This window comes from Melospiza melodia, chromosome 14 (assembly GCF_035770615.1).
Source record: "Melospiza melodia melodia isolate bMelMel2 chromosome 14, bMelMel2.pri, whole genome shotgun sequence".
In the NCBI taxonomy this organism is placed as follows: Eukaryota; Metazoa; Chordata; class Aves; order Passeriformes; family Passerellidae; genus Melospiza; species Melospiza melodia.
Window position 1 is genome coordinate 7,312,774 of NC_086207.1, and position 26,221 is coordinate 7,338,994.

The 26,221-nt window shown below is 37.9% G+C and overlaps 1 protein-coding gene across 12 annotated transcripts in view; it reads right to left on the reverse strand.

The window, feature by feature from the left end:
- Positions 1–26,221, reverse strand: part of TENM2 (teneurin transmembrane protein 2) — a 615,620-nt gene that overhangs the window by 271,026 nt on the left and 318,373 nt on the right. For 8 of the 12 annotated variants that reach the window (XM_063168604.1, XM_063168603.1, XM_063168600.1 and 5 more), the window contains one exon: positions 20,352–20,435. The exons of the other annotated variants lie outside the window; for them this stretch is intronic. In XM_063168604.1, coding sequence (XP_063024674.1) covers positions 20,352–20,435 — 84 coding nt within the window. The remainder of the gene's footprint in view (positions 1–20,351; positions 20,436–26,221) is intronic. 12 annotated transcript variants of the gene reach the window in all.

A 26,221-nucleotide genomic window follows, 5' to 3' on the forward strand; every position in this document is an offset into this window, starting at 1 on the left:
CAGCACAGGGATAATTCAGCTTTTGTGTCTTCCTCTGACAATGATGTGCAGTCCACTAAGTTACACAGGTTTTTAAGCATCTGCTTAGAGATCCTTTAAAAACTTCTGCAACAAAGAATTTTTCCTTCATCTACTAATGAACTATTTGGCAGGATTAAAAAAATTCGCTGTCTCCTACTTGTATTTACCCCAGGTAGTTAGCTACAGTTAAGTACAGCAAAAACAGTCCTGCTGCAGAACATGAAAAGTCAAATAATGATTACTGCTGGAGTAAATTTGGTTCAGTATTTGCATCTATTTGATGTCAGTGATGCTGTAATGCACAGTAATCAGAATTTTGGTCTAATCCTGGAAAAAAAAAAAGAGAAACAAAAAGGGATTTTTTTTTTCCTTTCAGTTTCTGCCTCCTCTGGATTCATAAAAAGAAGATGAGCTCAATTACTGGAATTTATTCACATAAGAAAAACACCGTCTTAATGAGAGCAAAATTAGTAACAGAACATTTCACTAACTTGAAAAAGACTTGTTTTTTTCAACTTTCAAGTCTATATAATTTTTTCCTCATGCAGGTTGAACTTTAAAATCACATCTACCTGAACCAAAGGATCGTTTAAAATGTGATATCTAATTTTTCTTATGATAAACAAGGCCTTATTTTTTCACTGCATTCTGACCATATTATAAAAAACCTTCCTATCAGTGGCAACTGTGATTATATGAAATAACCATAATAAATATTAAAATTTTGAAAAAAAATGCAATAAGGAAAGGAAACTATTTGATATGAATCTGAATTTTCATTCACTGTTGCTTCTTTATTTAATACTGCTGCTAAATTTAGACAATACTGATTCCATCATTTAGAGTTTACAGCCTGAAAGAGGATAAAAATCATAACTGTTTGCATTTTTGGTGTATTTATGAAGGTCTCTATGGGAAACAGTGTATAAAGAAATTGTAACCACTCCCTATATTCTGTGTATTCATTAATATATTGCTTTCATGCGATACTGTCCTGCAGGAAATTTGGTTTTGAACAGACAGTGATAGTTAAATCCCATCTCCCTCACCGTGCTCCTCAGGCTATGTGCTGTGACAGCTGTGTCAGATTAAACACCCACAGCTGGAGCCAACAACAGGAGCATCACCAATGGCCCTGCTGGGACAGAGCTGTTCTGGGGCCAACAGCCCCTGCTCACGTCAACAGTGCAGCAACCAGGGCTAAGATTTGGCACAACTGACAGGAGGGGAGAGGCGAGAAAATAGCTCAAATGGCAAAACCAGAGATTCAGCCCCTGCACCCCTTCCTTATGGCTGGGAGGACCCCAGTAAAACCCAGCCATGCATGCTAAAGGCAGCAGCTCATCAGCAGATAATATGTATTAAACACATGTGAATTGTAAGACAGGATTCTTAATCACTTTACATGCAGTGCACTAGAAAGTGCCCATTTGTACCTGTGCTAGTGAGCTGCACAGCTTGACTCATGTTTTGCATAAAATATGGAATTTATTCCAACTCCACCAAAGTTCTCATACGGCGTGACTGACATAACTCATGGTCTTCTCTTAAAGAGGAAAAAATCCTGTTAAAACACCTCCACAAAATAAACAATATTTGCTTCTACCCCTAGCCCTGCTTCCTCCCTGCAGACACACTCAGCGTGTGGTTCCTGAGGAATTAGCTGTAGAAGAACTCCCCTGCTGACAGCAAAATGCCAAATGCACGTCCTGCACATGTAATGTGTCTGACATTTCCACATCTCACCAGGTTCATGTTTCTGACAAGTGCTTAAAAATATATGTCTGTTAAAAAAAGTGTTTTTATTGCTACCTTCTTAGCTCCACTTTACAATGTTTTAAAATGCTGTTTTACTCATGGAAACACCTCCGCATTTGTCTTTTGATTTGAGTAGAAGTAATTGGTTTTTCAGGGTCAAACACCTTTTTGGAATCAATGGTACATTTCAGTTGATGGATGCTATAAAAAGTGCAAATTTGATCTTCCTCAAACAAACAGAACTGTGAAAAACTGAGAAGACTCAACATGATTGACACATTTAACATGGGCAGCACTGAAAATATTTTAACACCCTACCTTCTTTAATGTTGTTATTCTTTGCAGTAGGAGACCTTGGGAAAATCAGCAAAGCTTTCAAATGTTAAAGGTATTTCTTCCCCACTTCTATTTTTTCCCCATGCCAGTATGAATTCCCAGTTGGGAACTTTTAAAAACTAAAAGAGGATCTGGCACAGACACAGAACTGGTGCATCAGCTGCGGGAGTTGAGTCACCACAACAATTTCTCTTTAGAGCAGCAGACAGCATTCACAAAAGTGCAGCACTAACACCTGCTGAACAGATTTTGTGCACACCCTCCACAAGTCTTTGGGCATTACACACAGTGGGCATTGTATTAATTTTTCTCAGAATTTTCTAAAGTGCTTCTGGAGAATAGGTCAGTGCTCAGATTCTAAATGTGAATCATGCAAAGGGATTTTATCTAAGTCACCCGGAGAGACCCTTGCTCTGTACCTGGCTTCATGTAAAATAATTCTAATATGTATACACACAGCTACATACATTTACATATGCAGTTTATATTGGCTTTTGAATTCAAGTTTAAAACAATTTCTCCTCATTAAATATATATTTTCCTCCCAATAGTTATGATATTGTCAATGACAGCAACAGTCACTGATGCTAATGAAATTTGATGATTTTGCATTGAATTTCATTAATTAATTTCTTTTAGACATTCAATTGAATAAATAAAGAACACTTGGAAACATGCTGTACACAATAAAAGTGACAAAGCCCAGAAAACCAGAAGAATTTTCAACTCTGCTACAGAATACCTGCACAATTCAGTAAAGACCCTTTTTTCCTTGCTGAACTGTCAGTCTTGTACTTTTTAACTTTGCCTGTCCCTGATCATGATAAAAATAGATTTCAAGGAAAATTAGAGGGTTTTGAACCTCCTTGGTATCCAGTCAGAGAGGTCATCCCTTTTACAAAGGAAGACAGACCTTGTTGGATGCAGCACAGAACAGCAAGTTCTCTGTGAATTCCTGCTATCTGACCCAGCCACAACTACTCATTTTTCCTTCTAGCTCACAATAGACACTGACAGAGTTATAAGGAGGATGGCAAACACTGTCATCAAAATATTTCTCGCTTGAACTGAAATCACACTATTTCAAAATATTTCTCATGAATCAATAAAAGACATGAAGTTGATAATTCCACTTAAGAGAAGATAATCCAGCTCAATGCCCTTGAAAGAAAAGCAAACATGAGAGAGGACAGAGTGACTTCAGACTGGCCTCAGGTTCAAGCACAAGACAGCATCACACTGAAGACAAGCTCTCGAAGAGGTGAATTCCTTTTTTTCCCTCTGAGGATCCAATGTTTGGTACATCAATCCCTGTTTTAAGTGCCCACCTTCCAGACTACCACTCTGACTCACCAGCAGACTCAGCTTGTGATTGTTTTTGGCTCCAGACACCAGGATTTAGACTTCATTGTGCATGTTTTTTATCCCTGCTTTCTTTCCTCAGAAATACCTTCTGGATGAACCTGTTCTAGAAGTTTACCAAAAGTTTTAATTTTTAACAGATTTTTCATATCTGACTCATTCCAGGCTCTCTGTCAATTCTGAAACTGTGAATACCCTAACACTGAGAGGAGGTTAATAAAGTTCATTTATCTGATCTGCCTTATCAATCTGTTTGTGTGCTGGAGACAGTGTAACCATGCATTCAACTCATTCTGAAACTACCAAAATGATCAAATGTTCACCTCTTCACACATACTTAGGATATTCAAACACTGTCATATGTGAACTGTATCCTCTAATTGCAGAAGACAAAAATTGAAATTATTTTAGAGACTTTTTCTGATAAATTTTGACGTTATTAGTCACCTACTGTGCTTACTAGAGCCTCAAAAAATCTTACTGTTTTCTGTAAATAAATAAATAAATGACTACAATCAGTTTTATCACTCCTAATGGTCACAGTCTCAGGCCAGGTAGCAGATCCCACACTAGCACTGCGCTGGTGCGCAGGGGGCAGTTTTGCCTTATTTTGCACAATCTAGACCTGCTGCATGCAGCATGATATTTCAGCATTTTGCATTATGCTATTACATCGTGTATCCCAGCTACAAGAAAGATTTCGCACATCACAGGACTCTCAGGAACTAAAAATTATTTTCTCTTCCTCCATTCTCCTCTTTTCTTTTTAATATTTAAGGCATATATTTCTTATAAGACTTCAATATAACTGATTTATTTTTAATTTTTAAGTTATATCTTTGATTCCTTTAAATTATTATCTCAATTTGAGCAATATCTTCCCCTGCAATTACATTACTGTAAATATTATACTGTACTGCTAACTGCATATTAAACTGCTTCGTTTTGTTACAAAGTTCTCAAAGCCTAAAAAATTTCTTAAACTCTTATCTAGCTAACAGATTGAATCGTGATTGTGGAACAGATTGAAATCTCCATAATGGGAGATCATATTAAAATTCCTCTGTAAGTCTGCTACTGCTTAAATGAACTCTTTAAGATGCAGGGGAATACAACTGTGGGGGAGAGGGAGAGAAAGAAGTGAACTGGAGAGTTCAGCAAGGGAAAGGAACTCAGCACATCACATACCCAGGCTTGTTGACAAGGCAGCTGAAAACACAGAGAAGAAAGAGCTGAGACTAATGGATTTATTTTAACCAGAGGATGATAAAGAGCACCTGTCTGCCTGACTCAGGGATCAATGTGGAAAACACAAGCCTACCTGGCTGAGAAATTCTGGCCAAGATTAGACAAAGCAAACCTGTCCTGCTGTGCCCCTACACACATCTAACAGCACTCACAGACCTGCTGAAAGGGAGACAAACCAACACAGGAACTTCTTCTGTACTTTCATTTTATTACTGCTTTTCCCTGTTTCATTTACTAATATCAGGATGACTAAGTCACACAGCACCAGTGGAAATTCAGATGGTAACATGTAAATGATTTTTTTTGTGCTCCATGTTAAAGATGCCACTTAAACACTGCTCTGGACACTTGCATTCCCTACACAGCATGTGAACACTGCAGTGACATGCCTTGAGTCAGACAAAGAAAGAGGATTTTAGGAGACAATTCCACACACAGGTTACCAACATCCATCCCCAAGTTACTGTAACTAAAAACAAAACAAGGGGAAACAGCCACAGTTCACCAAGTAAAGCCGAGGAAGCTGGCTCCAAGAACCTGGACCAAGGATTACATAACGGCTTTGACAACCAACATGTTTGAAAAAGGAAAATAAAAGCACATTCCTGTGAGGAGCAAGAGAAACATTGCACTCAATGCTCGGGATTTTTCCTGGACAGTCTGTGAGACAGCCTTGACTGTGGAACCAGCAGTGCCCAAACTGCACAGAATGACAGCACCAAACAAACTGGAAACAGCTTTCTAACAGTGAAAACCAACCAACCAAAACTTCATTGTGCCTCTAACACTCAATCCTTTTTCTTTTTTTTCCACACAGAGTGAGGCTATTGTACTCTGTCTTTGTCCAGGCTCCACCAGTGTGATAATGTGATGTTGCTCTAATTTAACCTCATTATTCTTTTGTCTTTCCCAAAGAAAAATGCCACTTCTCTCCTTCCCTTTGAGGCTTATCTCTAACAAATGTCTTTGCTCTTAATGAGACCAATCCATATGTTTGCTCCTGCATATTGTGTTCAGTTAATGGGAAGATTTTTCTAACACCATAAAAACTCTTCTATTATTTGTCCCAGGCAGCTTTGTGTTCAGTAACTGCTGTAACTGTTACCTTTGACAAAATGTCCCACATTCACTATGTTCTGCTTCTGACTAGTCATCCTACCCTTGAACTCAAGGTTATTTATGTCCCTTCAGCATATGTATATCTCCTTTCCTCAATTTACCTTATCATCTATGTGTTTAAAAAATGAAATGTACAGTGAAGGCACTGATCAGGCAGCCTGCAGCAAAACACTACACATCAATTGATGCATCAAAACTATAATATAGGTTATTTATCAACAATTAAACTTTTAAATATTTGCTTTTCTGATTACCAATAAATCAACAGATAGTCATCAGGAGAAATCTCATTGTTTACTTTCGCTGTTTTCTAGCTAGTAATCAATGAACAAGAATGTAATGAACATGCTAACTACTCAGGATATTTTTCAGTAAAAACCAGAAATATGTATAAAAGCAACATAAAAGCAACTAGATTATTGTGAGTTTTATAAGTGTACACACACACTATAAAAATACAAAATTCACTGAAATTATTTGCTGATCTTCTAATGTGTAATAGCTTAATGACTTCCTTGATTTAAATGTAGGCTCCTGCAGCTCCAACAAGGTGCTCTGGCAGCCAGACAGGACCCTGATATCACCAGGTCTCTGATACAGCCCTGTTTCCATGCCATGGCACCTTGCACAGGAGCTGCAGAACTGTGTGGCACAGAACAGCAGCCCTGCACTCCCCATGGCAGAACAAGATTAATCCTGGGGAATGTCTGGTGTTATCAGGCACCCCATGTGCATGCTGATGTTTGTTGCTGCTTTGCTCACAAAGGAATGCAGAGGAGCCCTAGTGGTTTACATAATATTCCTGATTTTCTTTTTAAATGGATCTCCTGGCTCTGTAGGCAAAATACACGACAGAACACAGGAGCTCACAGGATTGATTCAAACCCTTTGCATACAGGATGCATAACAGCTGTTTTGCTTTAGATTATGGTGAACACGGGCCTAACAATTTAAATTCAATTTTATCTTATAAGCTTAAAAGCAGTGAGAAATGTCTTATGAGCACTGTTAATTCAGTTTTCTCTCAAGTCCTTTCCCCATCAGACAAATCTGAATTCTCCCAAACACTCTGGCCCACTGTAGTCTAAACACTACTACATTTATTTTGAGAAAGTTTTCAATTTCTCATGGTAGCCTGCAACTGCGACAGGTTGCTGAAACAACTTCCTTTTTTCAATGGAATGAAATATAGAAAGAGAATACATGTTTGTTATGTTTCTTCACAACGGGCTTAACACAATTATTAGAACATCACCCTTTACCAAATGCCCTTATTTCAGGCAGGCTTCTGGAACTTCTGTGATCACATTTTATTTTCCCAACAAATAAGAGCTCAGACTAGAAGCTGGAGAATTGTTACTACAGTTTGAAAACATACATCAAACAACAATTAACCCCTCTCACAGCCTCCCTGCATGGGGCTGCAGTAGCCGTCCAGTAACCATAGCTACTCATTTCAATGGAAAGAAATTGCTATGAATAACAATGAAAACATAAAACATGTCCTGAAGAGCCACACCAAATCCTGAAAGCTAGGAAAACCTTCCCAATGCAAGGGAAAAGAACATTGGCAAAACATTTTGGCTTGATTTCCCACAGACCTACTTATCTTTTCAGTAACACATCCCAAAAGTACATGTGGCCATCCATGTTGGGACACCAACAAAAGAATTCATCAGCTTGTTATTGTCAGAGAAATAGCAAGAAATTAACAATCTTTGCCACAATCCTCTTACATCAGGTATGTCAAATAACATTTCTGGCACAGAACATGAAGAGAATGAAGGAAACAGTGTGTTAGTGCCTTGTGAAATGCAGCACAGCACCAAACTCTCCATTGCAAATTCACATCGAACATTCTGAGGCTGAAATGTTGCCCTGGGGCTGGCAGGCTGCCAGTCTGTACAGCAATTATCACTGCCCACCTTCCCTGGCACCTTGCATGTGTCCTGAAGATGTTGCAACCACACAAACATCAGCTGCTTCTCCCCACTACAACGTGGGAGGGACAGGAACACTTACAGCTTGTTAATTACTTACTTACAGAGGGATTTTAGTATTTTTAATCTTGTTTATGTATGGAACCGACATCACGTTCTGAGGCAGTGAATCTTTAGTTACAAATAGCAACAGTGCTGCCTTTAAAGCCTGTGCATCTGGGAAAAAACAGCAGTTTATCATCTGGCATCCTCATACAGTTTAATGTCTGACCAATACAGAAGTTGCAGTACTGCTGTCTCATGTGCAGCACAGCACTTGGTGATCAGATGAGATTTTTCTGATGATATTATAAATATCCGTGCTGGGAAATACTCTAAATTTGGGGTTTATTTCAGAATGGCGGGTCTATCCCTCTTACCTACTCACACTGCTGGAATAACCTGCAGCACTTACAATGGACCAAGCAATGATCTGGGTTCTGAACAGATGAGAAGTTCCAAAAATGGTATCAAAAAACTCAGTAACAGAAGGGCCTATACTCAGGTCAAGATTATTAGGATTTCAGGAAACAAATTACAGGTCTCACACAAATTAGTTATCTCCCTTCCAAGTCACAGGGAGATCATTAATACAGACCTGTAGAACAATTAAGTTGAAATGGACCTCTTGAGGTCATCCAGTAGAATGCTCTGACCTCAAAAGCCAATCTTGAAGCTGCATAAGTTTAGCTCCTCACTTGGCTCATTCCTGAATACCACATTTTGCAACCTCAGATATCTATTTTTGGTGCCTCAAATAGGAGCAGAAAGAAAGATGAGCTGAGAGCCCCCACCTTTGCTACTGATGACATAAGAGGTGTAAATTTTGCTGGCACAAGCACACGGTCTCCATGTGCAGACTTCAACAACAATCAGCATTCTACCCTATGCACGTTATGTTTCTATGTTCAGACAAATTATGCAACGTGCCTTTATGTGAATAATGGAGGTTATTTCTAGAACTTAGACGTTTTTTATTTACCAAAATCCATCTGAAATAGCTGACAGCAAGGCACAATGTTCAAGTGACTCCAGCATCAGAGCTTCAGGCATTGGGATAAACGTTTCTCTCTGTCAGAGCTGGTGGGATCATAACTTACTTGTAAATCAGGAACACTGTTTCAAAGCTTGTTTACTGAGTGATGAAATCACATCTTCCTGGTAACCCCAAGCATGTCATTTATCTATTTATCTCCATCAGAAGAAAGCCTTTAATGAACATAAAGGAAGTGTCACCACTTATCATTAACAGGAAATCTGCCAGCAATCCTGACTCTCCCTATCTGTGTGTGACACAGAGGGGAAGGAAGAGAAGTGTGAGCATATATTAATAAGAGCATATATAAAAGCAATAGTTGCCATTTTCACATAATAAAATATCTTTGAAAAGTGTGAGTTAGAAATAAGGATTTGCCTTCTCCATTTATTATGTTTTCAGCAACTCTTGCACATTAACTAATATTCTGTCTTCAATTTTCTATTGATATCTAAATGCAAATCTTGCATTTTTTCAAAATGAACTATTGCATTTACAAGGAATTGTAAATTCTAATATTGACATTTCTTTGAGGTCAGTTTTTTTTTCCTTTAGAAAGAAATGAAGCAATAGTATTTTGTCACATGACTGAAATATGTGCTGCTTGCACCAACACAGAGCAGCAGGTGCACTGTGCCTGAAATACTGCCTCCTATTACTACTTGCCAGGTAAAATTTATAATACATCAAGATGAAAATTAAAGTAAGATTGAACAACCTCACAGAGCTACGGAACTCCAGGGTTACAGATGTTTAAGTACAGACAAATTGGGAAGAATTATAATTAAAGTTCCAGTTCTACAAAACATATTAAACTGTCAAAAGCCTGCTCAAGCAACTTGATAGGAATAGTTTGAATAGCAACATTCTAGGAAAAAAAATCTGTTAAAGATATTTGAAAACTCAAAGTGTAGTACACAGTCAACAACGTAACTGAGTGTATGAACACCTCAGTATGAGATAGAAAAAAAAATAACAATAACAAAACCCCAAAACCCACAAAAAATTCTGCCAAGAAAGACCCCATCCTGACCTAGCTGCAGGAATAAAGCATCTTGGATTAACTTAAGATCTGGCAGGTAGTTAAGACTCACAAGGATCAATATCCTGTGCTTCCAGGGCTCTGGAGCACACAAACACCATTGTAGATAAAGCTAGTTTAGGTAGCACTATCCAGGAAGGGCCAATGCTGTCCTTAAAAGCAGCCAAGAGAATGATTTATGTGCTTGGCTTGTGCACTAAACTAAAAGAACCATATATATGATATTCGCAGGGGAAAAAACCACAAAACACAACAAGAAAAAAACCCAAATCAAACAAAAACAAACCACCAAAAAATTCTAGCACCTCAGTGCTCTTTTCCATCCATACATAAACTGGTTTCCTTCAACACAGTTCTGTTCACTTTTGATTCATTTTCAGCTCTAGAGTATTAATTGTTGAGTGCCTTAACTAGCTGATTGAAATTCAATACAAAGCGTATGCTGCACTTTTTTAAAAACTTCAGTTTATTGAAGAAGGAATTACATGAAACAGCTGCTGGAGTACATTTAGCACACAGTTTATATCTTGTGTATGTTTACCATAGATTTCCTACACACTGTGGCTGGCCATGGTCACTCAGCAGAGCAGGACTTGCCCTGCAGAGCAGATCAGGGCCCTTTGCCTGCCCTTCCATGGGATTTGGGAACACTCAACACGTCCTCACCCTACACCAGCCTTTGAGCAGGTGAGCCGTGCTGAGCAACAAAAGCACTGCAAAGGCAGCAGATTTGGTGAGGTGGGCATAAACAATTCGTAAAGGACATGCACATCTCATATTTAACAACACAAATTCACTAAAACCAGGGCTTGCCTCTTTAATGGAATTTGTTTTTCATGTCAGAGTGCCTGCAGCACACACTGATGCTGGTTTTCAGCTAGCAAAGAAGTGCCACAGAGTTTATTCCTATCCAGCCTTCAACAAAGCACCTGTTAAAGAGCCTTACTTATTTTAATTCTACATTTTTATAATATTCATCAAAGAACTGAAAGGACACATCAGAAATTATAAGAAATTGAAAAAAACCCATCATTCTCAACTACCTGCTTTCTTTAGGAAGCATACTCAGCATAAAACACTTCAGTGCATTTCTGGACATGCAAACTTTCCCCATAATGGAAGAAAAACTTTGTGTTTGCATCCTACAGTTATGAAAAAGCAACAGTTTAAACCCAATCTAATTTTACTGCCTCTTTAATTGCACCTTCTGGTGCCTCACGCCTGAGAAGTGATTTACGTTTAAGCTGATAGGTTCAAACACTGCTTCAACAAATTAATGACTGAGAATTACCCACTCACTGAACCAGAGCCAGGGTTTGCTGACACTCACAAACCTGTGCCTGCACAGGAGCAGCAGCTGAGCTCTGCCACACAGCACCCAGCTAGGAGATGGCACTGGGGAGCCAAAAAATGCAAGGTGAAATAGAAAAAATAACCTCGACTTTTGATAGCTGGAGCTTATCAAGATGCAAATGATGAAATCAGATTGTTTGTTTATTTTTAGCCCACATCCCTCAATATGAAATTCAGCTTAATTACCTTATGTCTCTGACAGTAATAATTGCCACATACAAGATACAGAGGAAAAGGAGACATGCAGTTACTATGGAGGAAAGAGAAAAGCTGACAGAGATCAGGTTCAAAAGTTTAAGTCTTTCTGGGAATTCAGAAAGTTACATTCTGTACATTTTTCTATTAGAAATTAAACAAGAAGAGAACCCTTAGCATATACATCTGAAAAACAAAACTGAAGTTGTGTTACACAGTGCTCCCCGACTAAAAGAAGTGTTCCTCTGTCACTATTAAGTGGAACCACTTCAAGAGTTGTGCCTGTGTTTCCCTGCTCTCAGCACATAAGGCAAGGAGGGTTTCTCTGTGCACAGGCTCTCACAGCACAGCTCAACACCAGGTTCAGGTTAGAAAGAAGCAAGAACTAAAGAATAATTTAAGCAGGTATTTCTATATTGAGAACAATGAAGGAAAAGGAATTTCTAAATGCTAATTTGATTGTCATGTAAAACAATGGTCATAAGCAGAAACCTAGACAGGGAACCAAATTTAGAACTTCATTTAAATTAATTAAAAGCTGAACAAGGAATTCAACTATGTGCACATATTCAGAATACAAAACCATGTTTTTCTGTATTAATTTGATGAGGAAAACAGAGCTAGGAAGATCGCATAACAGCAGCAGCTGTTTTTATATAACATTTCTTGATTCATATGAAGCAGCTCAGGTGCTTGGATTTTTAGTGACTTAAAATATTATCCGCACAGATCTCCATAAGTATTTGTGTATTTGTGCACCCACACCTAAGAGATATTTCTCTCTTTTCCCCTTACTTCATGTTTAACCTCAAGACAATTTGATTTCTTCTATCATCATGGATTTGGAAGGACAGATCTGAAATCAGCACAGTAAAGGAAGGCAAATATAATTTACATTTTTTGTAACTGCTAACATCCGCAGTGCTTTTCACATTATTACTGCTTCATTACCTAAGCAGCAGCACTGTATTAACCACTCTGGGAAGTGACATTGCCTGACATGACATTGCTTCCTGACACCACACTTGGCCATCTGAGTCACCTACAATGGAATGCCAATAATGCACATCACACAAGTGACTCAGAAAATGCAGCAGTCGATACAAAACACATCAGTCCTATCTATCTTCTTTATCTAAATCTATCCTTATCCATCTTATTCCTAAATCTACCCAAAACATGTTTATCTCAAATCTACCTCTGCAGAATTTGCATCTTAGAGCCTTTATTACATGTAGAAGCACTGCACAGCCAGGACACTTATGGCCTTGATTTCCTGGTTTAGTCTCAATTTCCTCCTGTATTCAAGAGATTGTTGATACAAACCCTAACTTTAAGCTGCAAATATGCTGATATCAGCCTGTAAGACATGGAGCTCACGTGTTCTTTACAAAATTTAAATCAGACAATGGTCAGAAATCAATCTAGAGTGAAGCCAGTTCTGAGTCAGATCTAAAAGGGAAGAATTCAATCCTTACTGCCATAAGTGCAGTGCTGTTATTTTGATAAAGCTTTCTATGACAATGAGGAGCGATGGCGACTAAACGAAGAGATGCCTTTTATTACTCTGAAAATGTCAATTCCAGAGACTAAAGCAGGCCCTTGCTCAATCTCAGCTCGTGGCTGTTCAGCCTGTGCTGTGTAAGAAGCTGCCAGGGAGGGTGCACAGGCAGTTTTTACTACTGAAAAAAGAAGCAATAGGTGTTCACCTAAATGGTGATCTTGTCACAGGATACACAAAGTGAAATTCAGAACCCAGACTCAGAAGAAACCTCTCCAACTAATCCTAGGAATGACCAACCATCCTTCAAGTGGAAAGAGAAGGGAGGGCAGTAGTACAGTTTTGCCCTAAAAATGAATATTGTACAGTGCTCAAAGGCTGAAGATTTTGCAGTCTGGATAGGTAAGAAATGAAAATTTCTGGTTTGTAATGAGAAACAAGGCACCTGATGCTTTTTTGTCCTTGTTGAAGTTCATTTAGTTTTCCAAAATGCACTCAAATTCCCACTTCCACCTGCTATTTAATCATATCAAAATCATGTTTTACTTTAGAAAATGATTATATCGGTAATTTTCATTAAGTCCTTTCAGGGCCCTCCTGGCATTAACACCACAGTCAATATTTCATTAATTGGGACCAGGTAGTTCAGGCCATGTGGGATTTGAGGCACAGTATTTCCCTGTGCCAGACTTGAACTGAGAAAGCTTCTACTCTAATAAGTAAAATCAAGCATGGGCAGATACTGAGCAAAGCACTACAGAAAACTCTCTCTGAAGCACATTCATGCTGCTGAACCATCACACAAAATCTAAACAATTATACAGGATCAAATACTAACTCCTAATGATGCTGCTTAAGGACATAAATTTTGAAGAAGCATGAAAAACTTTTATCAGCTGTGTCTGTAAGTCTTAACAACAGGAGGAATGCTTTGAATTTGGTTGCAAATACTGAGCTCACTTATCCCAACAAGGAAATGGATATCAAGATGTGGCCTATGTGAGCCAGCTTTTCACCTCTGCTTATTGTCCCAAACAGATTTCAATCTTTAGATCCAATCAGACCATCCACTACATTTCTATCAAAATACTTGGCCTTCCACTGACAACTTGTGAGTGCAGCTTTGCATGGTTAAAGCAAAATTCTTTAATAAGCAGAAGGGTTTGGAAGTAACATAGTCCAAAACCATGTGCAGCCATCATTTCCTCATTGCTTCTCCATATTTAAAATACCCTGTAATATATCATGTAATCTGTTAGAGGCTATAAAAGTTTTGCCACAGATGCAAACCCAGATTGGAGTAAAGCACCTTCACTTCCAGTCCCTAATCTGAACAAAAGAGTTTTTATAAAAGCAAGCTATGGATATTGATGAAAAAAACTCTGTTCTGACCTGCCCCACTTTTACCTTTAACACTGGATTGAAGTAAACCTAAACCATGGAAATATGGCATAAGTGTAAAAAATATACATATAATTTATATTTTAAGTCAGTCCTTGTTATCTCCCTCCTTACTCAAGTTTCACAGCATACATATGGGTATGAATAAGCAAGGGATTTTTCACCCTTACTTCATGAACAGCAGCTTGAAAAATGTTTCTGATTACCATAAATGATAATACACGTACATAAGGCTGTCTTTCAAAGAGGTTTGATAATTCATAAATGAAATGTTTACACAGATGAGGTCAAGCCAAAAGGTTTGTAATAGAAGTATTTAACGGATGTAAATCTGTTCATCACTGCTAAAGAACATGGGATGACTTCAAATATTCACTATTGAATGTACTTGAGCAAATTGCATGAATTCTCATTCCAATTTTTAATTACTATGCAGTCTGTAAAGACAAAAAAATCAAGAGTCAGATTGCTCTTTTTTTTCTTTTATCAGAACAATTAACATTAATGACATATTACTCACAGCACTTCTATGCATTCATTATCAAAATGATAAATTTAATGAAGTCTGAACAACAGCAAAACAATACCTACAGGTACAGATGTTTACCCTTACAAATATTTCTATCAATATTTTCTTAGCCAGTGTTCATCAGGAGCTAAAGCAAGGCTTAACAAAGCAAACAAAACCCCAAGCAATTCCTTTAAAAAAATATTTATAGCGTGTTGGCATTTTTTTCCCAGATCTAATTTTCTTCTTGGACTATATAGAGCTTTACTTACATAACTCAGTTTTTGTGGTTTTATGAAGACATAAAATGAGGACAAGGATTTCATACCATTCAACAGACCCTGGTGGCCCAGGAAGGAAAGACAATGAATTTGTTTTCACATGAAACTTTTAGACAGAATCAGAATTCACGTCTCCATCCTGGTTTTTCACCTACCAGAGAATAACAACCAAATGTGGTTTATTTTTCTTTTTTTTTTTTTTTTCTCTTAGGGTTTCCATGGTTTTAATTTCCATCTCAATCTTAAAATTAAATATTAATAATTAAAATTAAATATCCACCCATCCACATGGAGATGCAGACATTTAGTTATTTGGATTTATTAAAATCTACTCACACTGATAACAGCATCGGGACGTACGATTTGGCAGGGTAAACACAGGTTTAACAGCCTAATTGCTCGGAATTTTGCGGATCATTATGCTAATGCCTCTGCAGCAAAGCGCTAAATCGGAATTCCCTTCACAAAGAATTCTCCTTGCTGACTGAGGAGGGAAAACTGGCACATTCTGGGGAGATGGGAAGAGATTGCTCCTCAGGGACACTCGAGGGGGATTTTCAAACCACAGGACCACCGAGCTCTGCCAAAGGGAGGAAAGCAAAGCCTGACAGAAAACATCAGGAATTACAACTTTGTCTGCCCAAAGCAGGGACTCAGACAATGACACTTGTGGTGCTCGGGGGCAAGAGGGATTCATGGAGCTCTACAGGACACAGACACACTCTAAACAAGTAACTCTGCATGTATATACAATTTGGTGTTGTCCAAAATTCAACTGGACCTTGAGCTAACCCCATTATTTTGTTGTCCAACTCCCACAGTACATTATGCTCCCTTAAATGTATTCTTTTATGTGAGCAAATCCAACCCTGATCCCCCAGGACACCCAAACCTGCTCTGACCCCACATCCCCAGACTCACAGATGCCCTGCAAAACCAGGCTTGCTTGGAGAACTACAAATATCCGACTGGCAAGGTTTTTGTTTTGGTAAAATAAAGGCCAAATGAGAAGTCTTCCATCATAAATATGAACTTTGAAAGAACAAATATAATTTGAAATTTTTGATCCAACAGTAAACAAGGTCAAAATAAAAAAAAATAAAAGCTATCAACACAGTTTGTTGGCTCCTTATGGCACTAATATTTTCTTCAGTTTTCTGAAAAAGTTTTGTTACTGTTTTCTCAGATCCTGTGTCCACATTTAATCACCAAAAATGCACCTCCACCACACAGCAGATGTGTCATTAACTATTTCTGAAAAAAGGTGAAATAAAATCACCCAGCATGAGAGGACTATGGAGTAAGCCAACATTAGCAGATGGTGTTTATTTTGTCACAGCTCGTGTTAAAAATTGTCACCTATTTCATCAGTATCTTTGAGGTAGAAACTTCATGCAAAAAGTGAAAGAGCTGCTTTTTATAAGCTGTCACAGAACCCCTTAAAAAGTAAAATGTATTCTGTTTGTAGCTTCTAGTTTTTAGGACATGGTGCATTACACAGGAGATCAATTTGTGTAAATCTGAGGTGATTGAGAGCTTTGCCAGCAGCTCAGCCCTTCATCACACAACCTCTTTTGTTTCTTAAGCAAATTTCAAATCCTTTATTTCCAATACTGGTGCTGTTCAAATTCTGTAACATTGCTCCTAGAAGAGGCACCTGTTAGAACTGTCTGCTTGTTTCCTTCTAGGACTCTTTCTTCAGCAAGAGTTTTACTTCTCCCTCAGGACTCCCTATATTCTTGCTATTTTATTTTATCACACACTTTTGCCTCTGTGGATTGCATTCTCTAGCTGACAGTTTCTTAACAAAACAGTTCCACGAAGAGTAATTGCACAACCCAGATTTGGCTATTTTAAGAAATCACTGCTAAAATCCCATGATAAACCCAGGTCTTGCTTGTGTTGTTTTGAAAGAACACCTACTAGAATTTGAACCTAAAAATCCCCTGTTAGTGCATTGCAATAGGTTTGACTGACTCAGTCCTTTCCCCCTCATTGTCAAGCCTTCAAGTTCAGGCTGGTTGTACACACTATACCAGGAGCTGACCCTTTTGCCTTTATCACCTAATGGGGCCTTTCAGGGTCTTATTCACATCATACCCCAAGCAGCACACTTCTACATTTCTTTATATAAATAAATAAATAAATAAATATGCATGCGTATATATACATACGCACATATATACTCAACATCATACTTCTGGAATGCTTAAAAAACATAAATCATTTTGATAACTAGCTGGAATTTTGTTACATTGTTTTACAGCTCTGAAAAGAAGCCAGGGCTGGTCTGGTTATTTTGTTTGTTTTTAAGTCTAAATTCTTATTTTGACATAGATTTGAGATTTTGGGGGTGGTTGGGGTGGGTTGTTTGTTGCAGTTTTTTAAATCTACTAAAAATTCTTCTTCCAGAAAAGGAGCAGTCAGAAATGGTGAGATTTAGAACTACTCCAAATACTAATGAGGGGAGGTATTTTTTCTGTAAGACAATTTTATTCTCTTTCCTTCCAGAGCCAGACCACACATCTGACAACAATCCTCCTGCCTGCATTTCTGAGCCACTGACCATTCCAACTCCCATGTTCAGCACTTCATCTCCTTTTCTGTGGCTGCACCAGCGGCATCTCTGACCTTGGCAAAGCAAAGGCAGAGCAGATCAAGAAACCCATCATTTTATTAGAGCACTGCAAAGCAATCCCTGCTCTAGATGAGCACACATGAGCACTGGGTACCTTTGAAATGCAAAGTCTGAGGGCTCTTCTTATGGTGACACAAAGAGTCCTCTCCTGTTGACACAACACTGAAAGCTTTGCAACACTATTTGGATGCATTCTCAGCCAGCTGAGGCTCTAAACCAAGGTTAGTGCCATCTGTCTGGTTTTGGCAGCATCCAGATTGATGTAGAAAATCCTATGGCACTGTTTAAAAGCAGCAGAGATAAAGCTTGCTTTTGGTCAAGTCCCTGGAATTATTAACATCAAAGATTTGGCTGATACTGTCAGGCAGCACATCTGGGTCAGCAAACTCATTGCACCTTTCTCACCACATTTACAGCATTCTACAAACTATTTCAATACTCAGATTGGATTTAGCATGTCCAAGAAACGAGACTCATAAAAGTCATAAAAGGTACTGCTTTCTTGTTGCTTGTCTCAGTTCAATTATTTTCTTAAATGCATGTTTAAATCAAGCCCATAGCAAGCATCAAGTATTTTTGAGTTGTGATATAGTTATTAGTACATTTCCACATTCTTCTTGCTTTCTAGAGCCCTGAACAAACACAGTACCAAAAACTGAAAGCAATATATCAATCAAAATCTGTTTGAATTGGGAAGAGTATCAGGTTGCAAGGAAAAAGAAGCAAACCAAAAGAGAAACAGTATTTTGTTTCTATAAAAGCCTCAAAGCTTCAAATGAGGAAAGACATTGTTCAGTTGGATGCAATTTGTTAGGCAAAACCTGTCTGTGATCCTGGAAAATGCATTCAAGCATTTTCTTTGAGATATAGTAGAGCATAAATAGCATAACCCACTCACTTCACCTGTGCCATAATCCTCCTGCAACACCAATAATCATGAATGCTTCAGAAACGCAGAGCTGTGTACAGGATCAATTCTGTTCTTTATTAATTTCCTCTTTATTACCAACCATACACACATTACCTGGGGCAGTTTTTAGCATTGTACAACAGCACTATGGAAATTTAATTTCTCTACCAAAAGCTCTGGCTCCCATGCTTCTAAGAAGCATGGAAACACAACAAATAGTTCTTATCTGCTGTCTGAAATCACACTGAACACTCATGGGCTGCATTGACTAGGAAATGGTCACAGATGCTCAGTCCTTTCCAGAATCTGATTTAAGAAACCATTCCACTATATAGACAGTCCAGACACTGTCTGAGATTCAAAGAAAAATGCCATTCACTAGTTTTTACCAAAAATCAGGCAATTATGGAAAGAAGTACATCAGAAAATGAGGGTAAGAGAAAACCTTGGTTTATGTCTCATTTGAATATTAAGCAAGCAGAGTATTAATCCTGGTTAGGGCCCTCATCTTGCAAAGCATTTACTTAAGTGCTTAAAAAAAGAGCCCAAACAGAAAGGCATCTTTCATGTATGTACTAGGTCAGAGGTGCAGTGGAAGAAAGGAATGAAACAACAAAATCCATCTTTCATCTCTTTAGGCAATCAAACACAAGGTAAAGTTTGCCAAGTCAAGGAAAAAAGACTTTATCAAAAACAGCTGATACTATAGTTAGTATAAGTGTACATATCCAGTTAATGAAAATAATTCTTGAATTACAGAAATATCAAGAGGAAGATGTCACTGAATCATTCTCTTTGAACTAAAATTCCTTGAGACGTCTTTTGATTTATATTACAGTCTGGCAACTTTTTCTAAAAAAGTGCATTGCAGGTTTTTTCCCCCAACATCCTCTTCCTCCCAAAGGAGTTTTACTCTCAAGGAAGCAAAAGTGTGAGTGTGTGTGGGGAACAGTGATACTTCAAAAACCCCTGGCTGGCAATGCACAATTCCTACAAACCCACAAAAACCAACACAACTCCCTGACTTGCACAGCTCCTAGGATACAAAACTTCAGGGGCACATCAAGTGTGGCTGTCTGAATCTCATCCTCTTAGAACAAAAGAATTAAAATCAAGACTGAAGATGCAGAGTCATTACTAAATCTTTCACTCAAAAGTCTGACTGAAGAATCTCTGCAGAAACTTGTGTCCCACGCAAACCTTTACCAATGGAATACAACATAAGCAGTTGCCTTGGTGAAAATACAGGTGCAGGTACCATTTTGTTTAAAATTATGCCTGTGGCTACCCAGAGCTGGCATCTCTTCCATGCCTCAGCTCTCGTCCTCTCATGGGATGAGCCCCACATCACAAAGCACAGTCAGCTCAGGGAAAACAGCTCCTTCCCCACCCAGCCCAGTCTCCCACTGAAAAATCCCTAAATTAGCTCAATCCAACCAGGAAGGTCATACCGAACAATGAGATAGAAAATGAGTAGTAGAGATCAGGTTTATTCAACAGAATATAAATTCCCAGGAAGAAAAAAACCCCAACCAACCAAAATCCCACAACACATAACAAACAGAACATAGACAGAACAAGATTAAGCATTGCACAACACACAAGTTCTAAACTAGGTTCTAAGTTGACAAGGAATACAGTTTAAGCAAAATAAAAACCTTACGTATTAGAGAGTTCTTTGTCTCAGCCAGCTGCTGCCAGCTTGTCTGTCTGTCTTTCAATTTCTCAGAAAGGTGTGTGTGAAAATCTAAATGAAATAAAACAAATAACATTTTAGAGATGGCTCTCCTCCTCTTCTTCCATTCCATTCATCTTTGGTACAACAACCAATAGAATGTTTCACCTCCTCCCACCCAAAGCATTCCTCAATAGTCAGTAAAACACATTACTCTTCATTATCTAGAGATCGAGAATTCTTTTATCTTGTTATCAATGGCATAAAAAGGCAGATTGAGTAGCAGAGGTTTGGTGCAATCTTGCTTTGTAGGCAGTCCATATACCCACTCTCAGCATCATTAACCACAAAAAGGCCTGAGTGCATAAAAATCTCTCTCAAATCTCTCTTTGGGTAGAACTTGACCCAAAGGCCAGCAGTTTCCATCCAGGCTGTACAGGAGGTGCTTAAGTTCACACTGATTTATTTGCAGTGTACTATCCATTACTCCTATAGTCAAATACATATCACTACACCCTTTTAAAAGATCATTTTTGTTCCGTAAAAACAGACTCCTAAGATAAATTTGGAAAATGGACACTTTCAGCTGTAATAACAATTTCTTACAGTTTATTGCAGCAGCATTATTACTTTTACATTGACTCTCAACATAATCAAGCTTATTCTGCTAAATCTCAACTAGACAGGAACCAGTGAAACTCTACTGTTGCAAGGAGATTATTTTTTCTTTTCTGTCTTATAAAAACTCTTCATCTTTAGGAAAACAGATTTTAATACTTACATACAAAAAAACCCCTTTACTTTTGAATTTACTCTCTCTTAGACTAAAAAAATGAACTGAAACAATCCTGGATTTTGAAAACATGACATAATCAAGGAGTCCTCTTACATTTGAAAAGCTTGAAATCAATTGAGAAGTATTATTGAATTTCATAATAACATTAGGAAAATTTTCAGATGTAGTAAACAGGAAATATAAAACCTATTTTTATTTATTTACATGATTTTCCTTGCAAAAACCAGCAAGACCAGAAGACCAATAATTAATGTATGGTCACTCTAATTCTTGTTTTTCACTGGAAAATAATTTTACTTGGTGCATCTCATGCTCAAATCCTTCATAATATTTATAAGATAATAATTTAACCTTTCACCCAACAAATCAACAATGAAAATGTGTTCTGTAAACACAGCAATTTATTATATACAAGGAAAAAAAGGCAACACATTGACACAAATAAAAAAGAGCTGACCAAAACAATAGAAAACAAATCACTTTGCACACTAGACAACAAATTAGATATTTGTTAGGAGCAAAAAGGCTTTGCTTCAAGTGCAAGAATGTGAAAGAATGACAGATCCCGAGTCTTACATCTCTTCTCTGAAGGTAAAGGAATTTCAAGTGACAAGTTACAAACAATAAAAACCAGGCAGAATTTACTGAACTGGCTCAATGTCTCCCTGCCATACATGAAGTTAAGTTTTGCTAAGGTACAATTGTAAGACATTTTTGCATACTTTGGCTCACATCTGATTATTTCAGCTTTACTTTTAGGGTACAGAGTTCTGATTTAAAAACAAGAAAGGAAAAAAAAAAGATTTTTGGGAACACTTAACAAGAAAGATCATTCAAAGAACAACCAAGTCAAGCAAAGAAATGTGAAGGGCAGAGCACTGTGGTTATGAATGTAAAAAAGCTGATAAATAAAAAATTATTGCAAATTTCTTGTTTTGTTATTACCAGCAATTTTCCCCCGAGGCAAAATACTAAAAGTTGGTATTGTTTTCATATTTTAAAAAATGGGAGAAATGAAATATAACTAAACACATGCATGTGCAGGAATATATCAAAGAGGAAATAATGGAAATGTTTTGTGAAGCTTTTTTCCTTTTCTCTTTCTAAGTGAAGCTGGAACCAAACTCTTAAATACACTGCAATTCTTCTGCAGTACTCACAGCTAAATTAAACCATTTTAGTAGTTTGCAATTATACTATTTCTGTTACATCCCTCCCATAATATGAAAAGTTTCAAAATCTTTAATGTCTCTATTTCTGTTTTAATACAAGCTTTAGCTTTCATTTCTCTTTTATGAGGAAAACCAGAATTAATCCATCAACAACTCATCTATTGACATTTTATCACATTACCCTTTAAGCTTGTGTATGCTACTGAATCTGCTATTTTCTCTTCCACCTGCTTGTGGCCACCTTGGGATATTTTATCCTTATAAAGGGCACAGATGAGGACAACAAACTGCTCAGCCAAGGAAGCTGAACCATCCCTCTTTTTTGGGAAGCACCTAAAACTAATGGCTAAAGCCCAAGTTGCCAAGCACTGTTACTCCAGAAATCAAAAAACAAACAAATTGTCACCAATGCCCAAAGGAAAGAATATTTCAATGTTAAGACACTTTAAAATAGTGTCATCTGAAGGGAACTCTCCATGGGTATTACCTTCCTTTGACACTCACAGGGAGTTAAACCTAATTGCATTTAGGGTTATCTCTAGCAGCTACATTTGGAATCAACCATCCTCAGGAGGAATATTCTTCTAACTAATCTACTTATTAGGCTTTTATTCAGATTTAGTACAGCCTTTTATAAAAAACATCTTGAAGGGACAGTAATGGATTTTGCAATTATCGGCAGGAAAGAGAAGAATATGACCTACAATCTTTGGCCTTAACAAAAATTAGGAAAAGAAAATCTTTTGTAAGTAAATCTTTAGAACATTAAGTTAATTTTAGTCCCTATCAGACACCACAGCTATATCTGGAAATGTAAAACCTGTGTGGATTTCCTGTGCTCCTCCTCTACATTCCCTTAAAACACAACTCCTCCCACAGTAACTGGCAGGGAGAAAGGAACTTGTTTTCTGTCCTTGCCTTTCAAAGATGAGTGAGCAGCAGTTTTAGTTTGCTGCCTCAAGCCCCAGTTTACAGGTGATTTCTGATACCAGTATCAATCCTGGCAGCACCTTTTGAAAACTGAGAAAACAGCCACTGCAATTCCTGACCTGCCCTCCCATGAGGAATACAGTGTTTGGACCAGCTCCTTGCCTTCTGCATATTTTAAATATTTCTCTAAATTCCCTCCCAGCCCAACAGGCTCCCAGGGCAGCTGCCACTCTGAGGAACCCATTCCCTCCCACAGCTGGGAAGCACATCTGGACACCTGCAGCCAGAGGTTCTGCTCCCCAGGATCCCAGTGCAAAGCACACCTGGCCCCACAGGACACGTCTCTGTCCCAGGAAAGAGGCTGTCAAATACCCAAATATCCTCTTCTTCTTTGTTCTAATCCCTCTTCTGAGCTGTCCTTCCAACCACCCACAGCCATCAGCAATCCAGGAACAAGCATCACTCCTCTCCCCTCATCCCCAGTTGTTTCCCACTTTTGAAATTCTCCCCTTCATGGTTTAAATAAATGCTTCCTGCTATGCAGTATTAATTTCCAATCTTATCAGCTCACAGGTATTCTGGCATTTTGCTGTTTAGCATTTTCCAATTGGCATCACTAAAAGCTGGGTAACCAATCATGTTAGATGTGTTCCACCCTGTCAGATGACAGCACATTGTTTATGGTTGGGTTGTTTGGGGTTTTTTTTGTACATATGAGAACTTCCTTACTTTTTCTAAGAGTTGCTTCCTCCACCCCTAAGTCTTATGTCAACATTGATCTAAAAAATGACTGTGGGACATTAAACATGACCAGAGCCTAAACATCCTCCTAAGCTCTGTTCTCATTTTTCCTCTTCTATTTATCAAAGTGGCATAACCCAATTTTTACTAGTAATATACAATAAAAAGCTGGTTTATTTTTATAAAGTAGCACTTCAGAAACCTTGAAAAAAAGCCTTACAAATAAATAGCCTAAATTTCTCAAGCTGCTTTCCCTCCCTCCCCATATTTACACAAAAACATCCAGTAATAAACCCTTGCTCCTTTCCTGTCACACCTGTGTGGCTGAGACCTGTCCTAAATATCTCTGATTTCCTTTTTACTGACCACTTTCTGTGAGCAGAATTTTCTCCTCTGCTGCTATCTCAGTGCATTTTCATTGTTATTTGCTCAATGATTATTGCCCATCATTATGATGAGTGAGGAAGAGGACAAACCCCATAGAAGAGTCTCTCAGTACCAGACAGGTTAATGCTCTACTCTGCCCTCAAAAAAGAGGATTTTTTCCCCATCACACTCTACCCTAATGCTTCAGACCATGCCTGGTGGGCAGATGGTGCTCACCCAGCACTCAACCTCTGTGCACACCACCTCCAGCTAGAAAATACCCCAGTAATACAAAAGTTGTGCACAAAGGTGTGGGAATAAGAACTGCTCTGCAACAAAAAGGCCACACAATTTTTCTCTTCCCATATTGTCTTGGCAGAATTACTCTCCGCTGTATTACTCCATTATGTTCTATTGCACATTTTATATCCAATGTTTTGTTTGATCTTTTGTGAAAGTTGTGTTCGGTTTTCTCTCCTCCGAAGCACATTCAACAACTCAATTAGGCTCAAAAAGCTCTACCTTCAGAGTGTACTGGCAGCTCTCAAGCACAATTATTCTCCAATGCAAAACACCCACAAGACATATTTAAGAGTATACTTCCACAAAATAATACGTTAACACACCACTCAACGTTCCTGCAGAATTGACAAACACTACAAAGGAAAATGCTCCAGTGCAGTTCAAGGATATCTGAAAATGTATTTTAGTTCAATGCACTCCACAGCAAATACACCATTTTCTCTCTCCTCAGCCTAAAGGTAAGGATATAAAATGGGAGGCAGAAGTTTCTACTTGCATTGCAATTTAAAACTTCCTAAATGTTACCAGTATGACAAGCAACAGATCTACTGAACCAGGAGCTGGGTTTCCAAGGGCACTATCCATGTCTTTTGCAGAGAATAAAGCAAGTATTTAGCCACATTAGAGACAACAACACAGAAATTAAAATTAAAAATACTTAAATGTTTTGTTTTCATTTCCCATGGAGCACTAAAAGCACTGGGATGTCTTTGTACCATAGGAATCACAGAGACATGCATAATTCAGATCAGTACTTAAAATGCAGAGATGTGTCTATTGCTTTGTGTAGAAGTCTGTTATAGCTATGAAGTCAAAATTAAATAAATCTACTTGAAATTTACGTTCAGTTAAGTCAAATTAAATGATTTCTATTAGTCTTATCTCCCAAAAGAATTAAATACAGCCCTATTAAGTCCAAGTGATTATGTCTACATAGGAGTGTCAATCAATTTCACAATATCACATTAAGATCATGCCACTGTGTATCTGGTGATTTTGATAAATCTCCTCAGATTCCCCTGAACAGCCAAGCCCTAATGTCTAAAATATTCATAACCGCCTCTTAATTCAACATGGTCATTGACTCACACAAAAAGTAAAACTGTAATTGAAACTTCCAACATTTTTTTCCTTCTGGTTTTACTTTGCCTTTTGAAGTAAAGGTCAATTCAACAACGATTACTTCATGCTGTTAGGAATGGCTCAGTAACCCCATACAGACCAATGACTCAGTTACCAGTCATGATTTAATAATTATGGAGATGTAAGTCCCAACTCTGATGGGAATAATTTATTAAAAATTAAGAAAAGTTTCAAGAAGCAACTGAAGGTTCTCTATGGTTGCTTTCTCTTTCTTTAATACCTTTCCCTGCAAGACTCTCACAAATAACTCTTTACTCTGTGCCGATGACTATGTTTTAGATCAAAATTGTCTCTAAACTGGTTATCCTTACATAAATATGGTGAAAAATTTCACATAAATGAAATTTTACAACAGAGGCTGTCAGGTGCAAAATTTAAAATGTAGAGTAGACCACATGCACTGTACT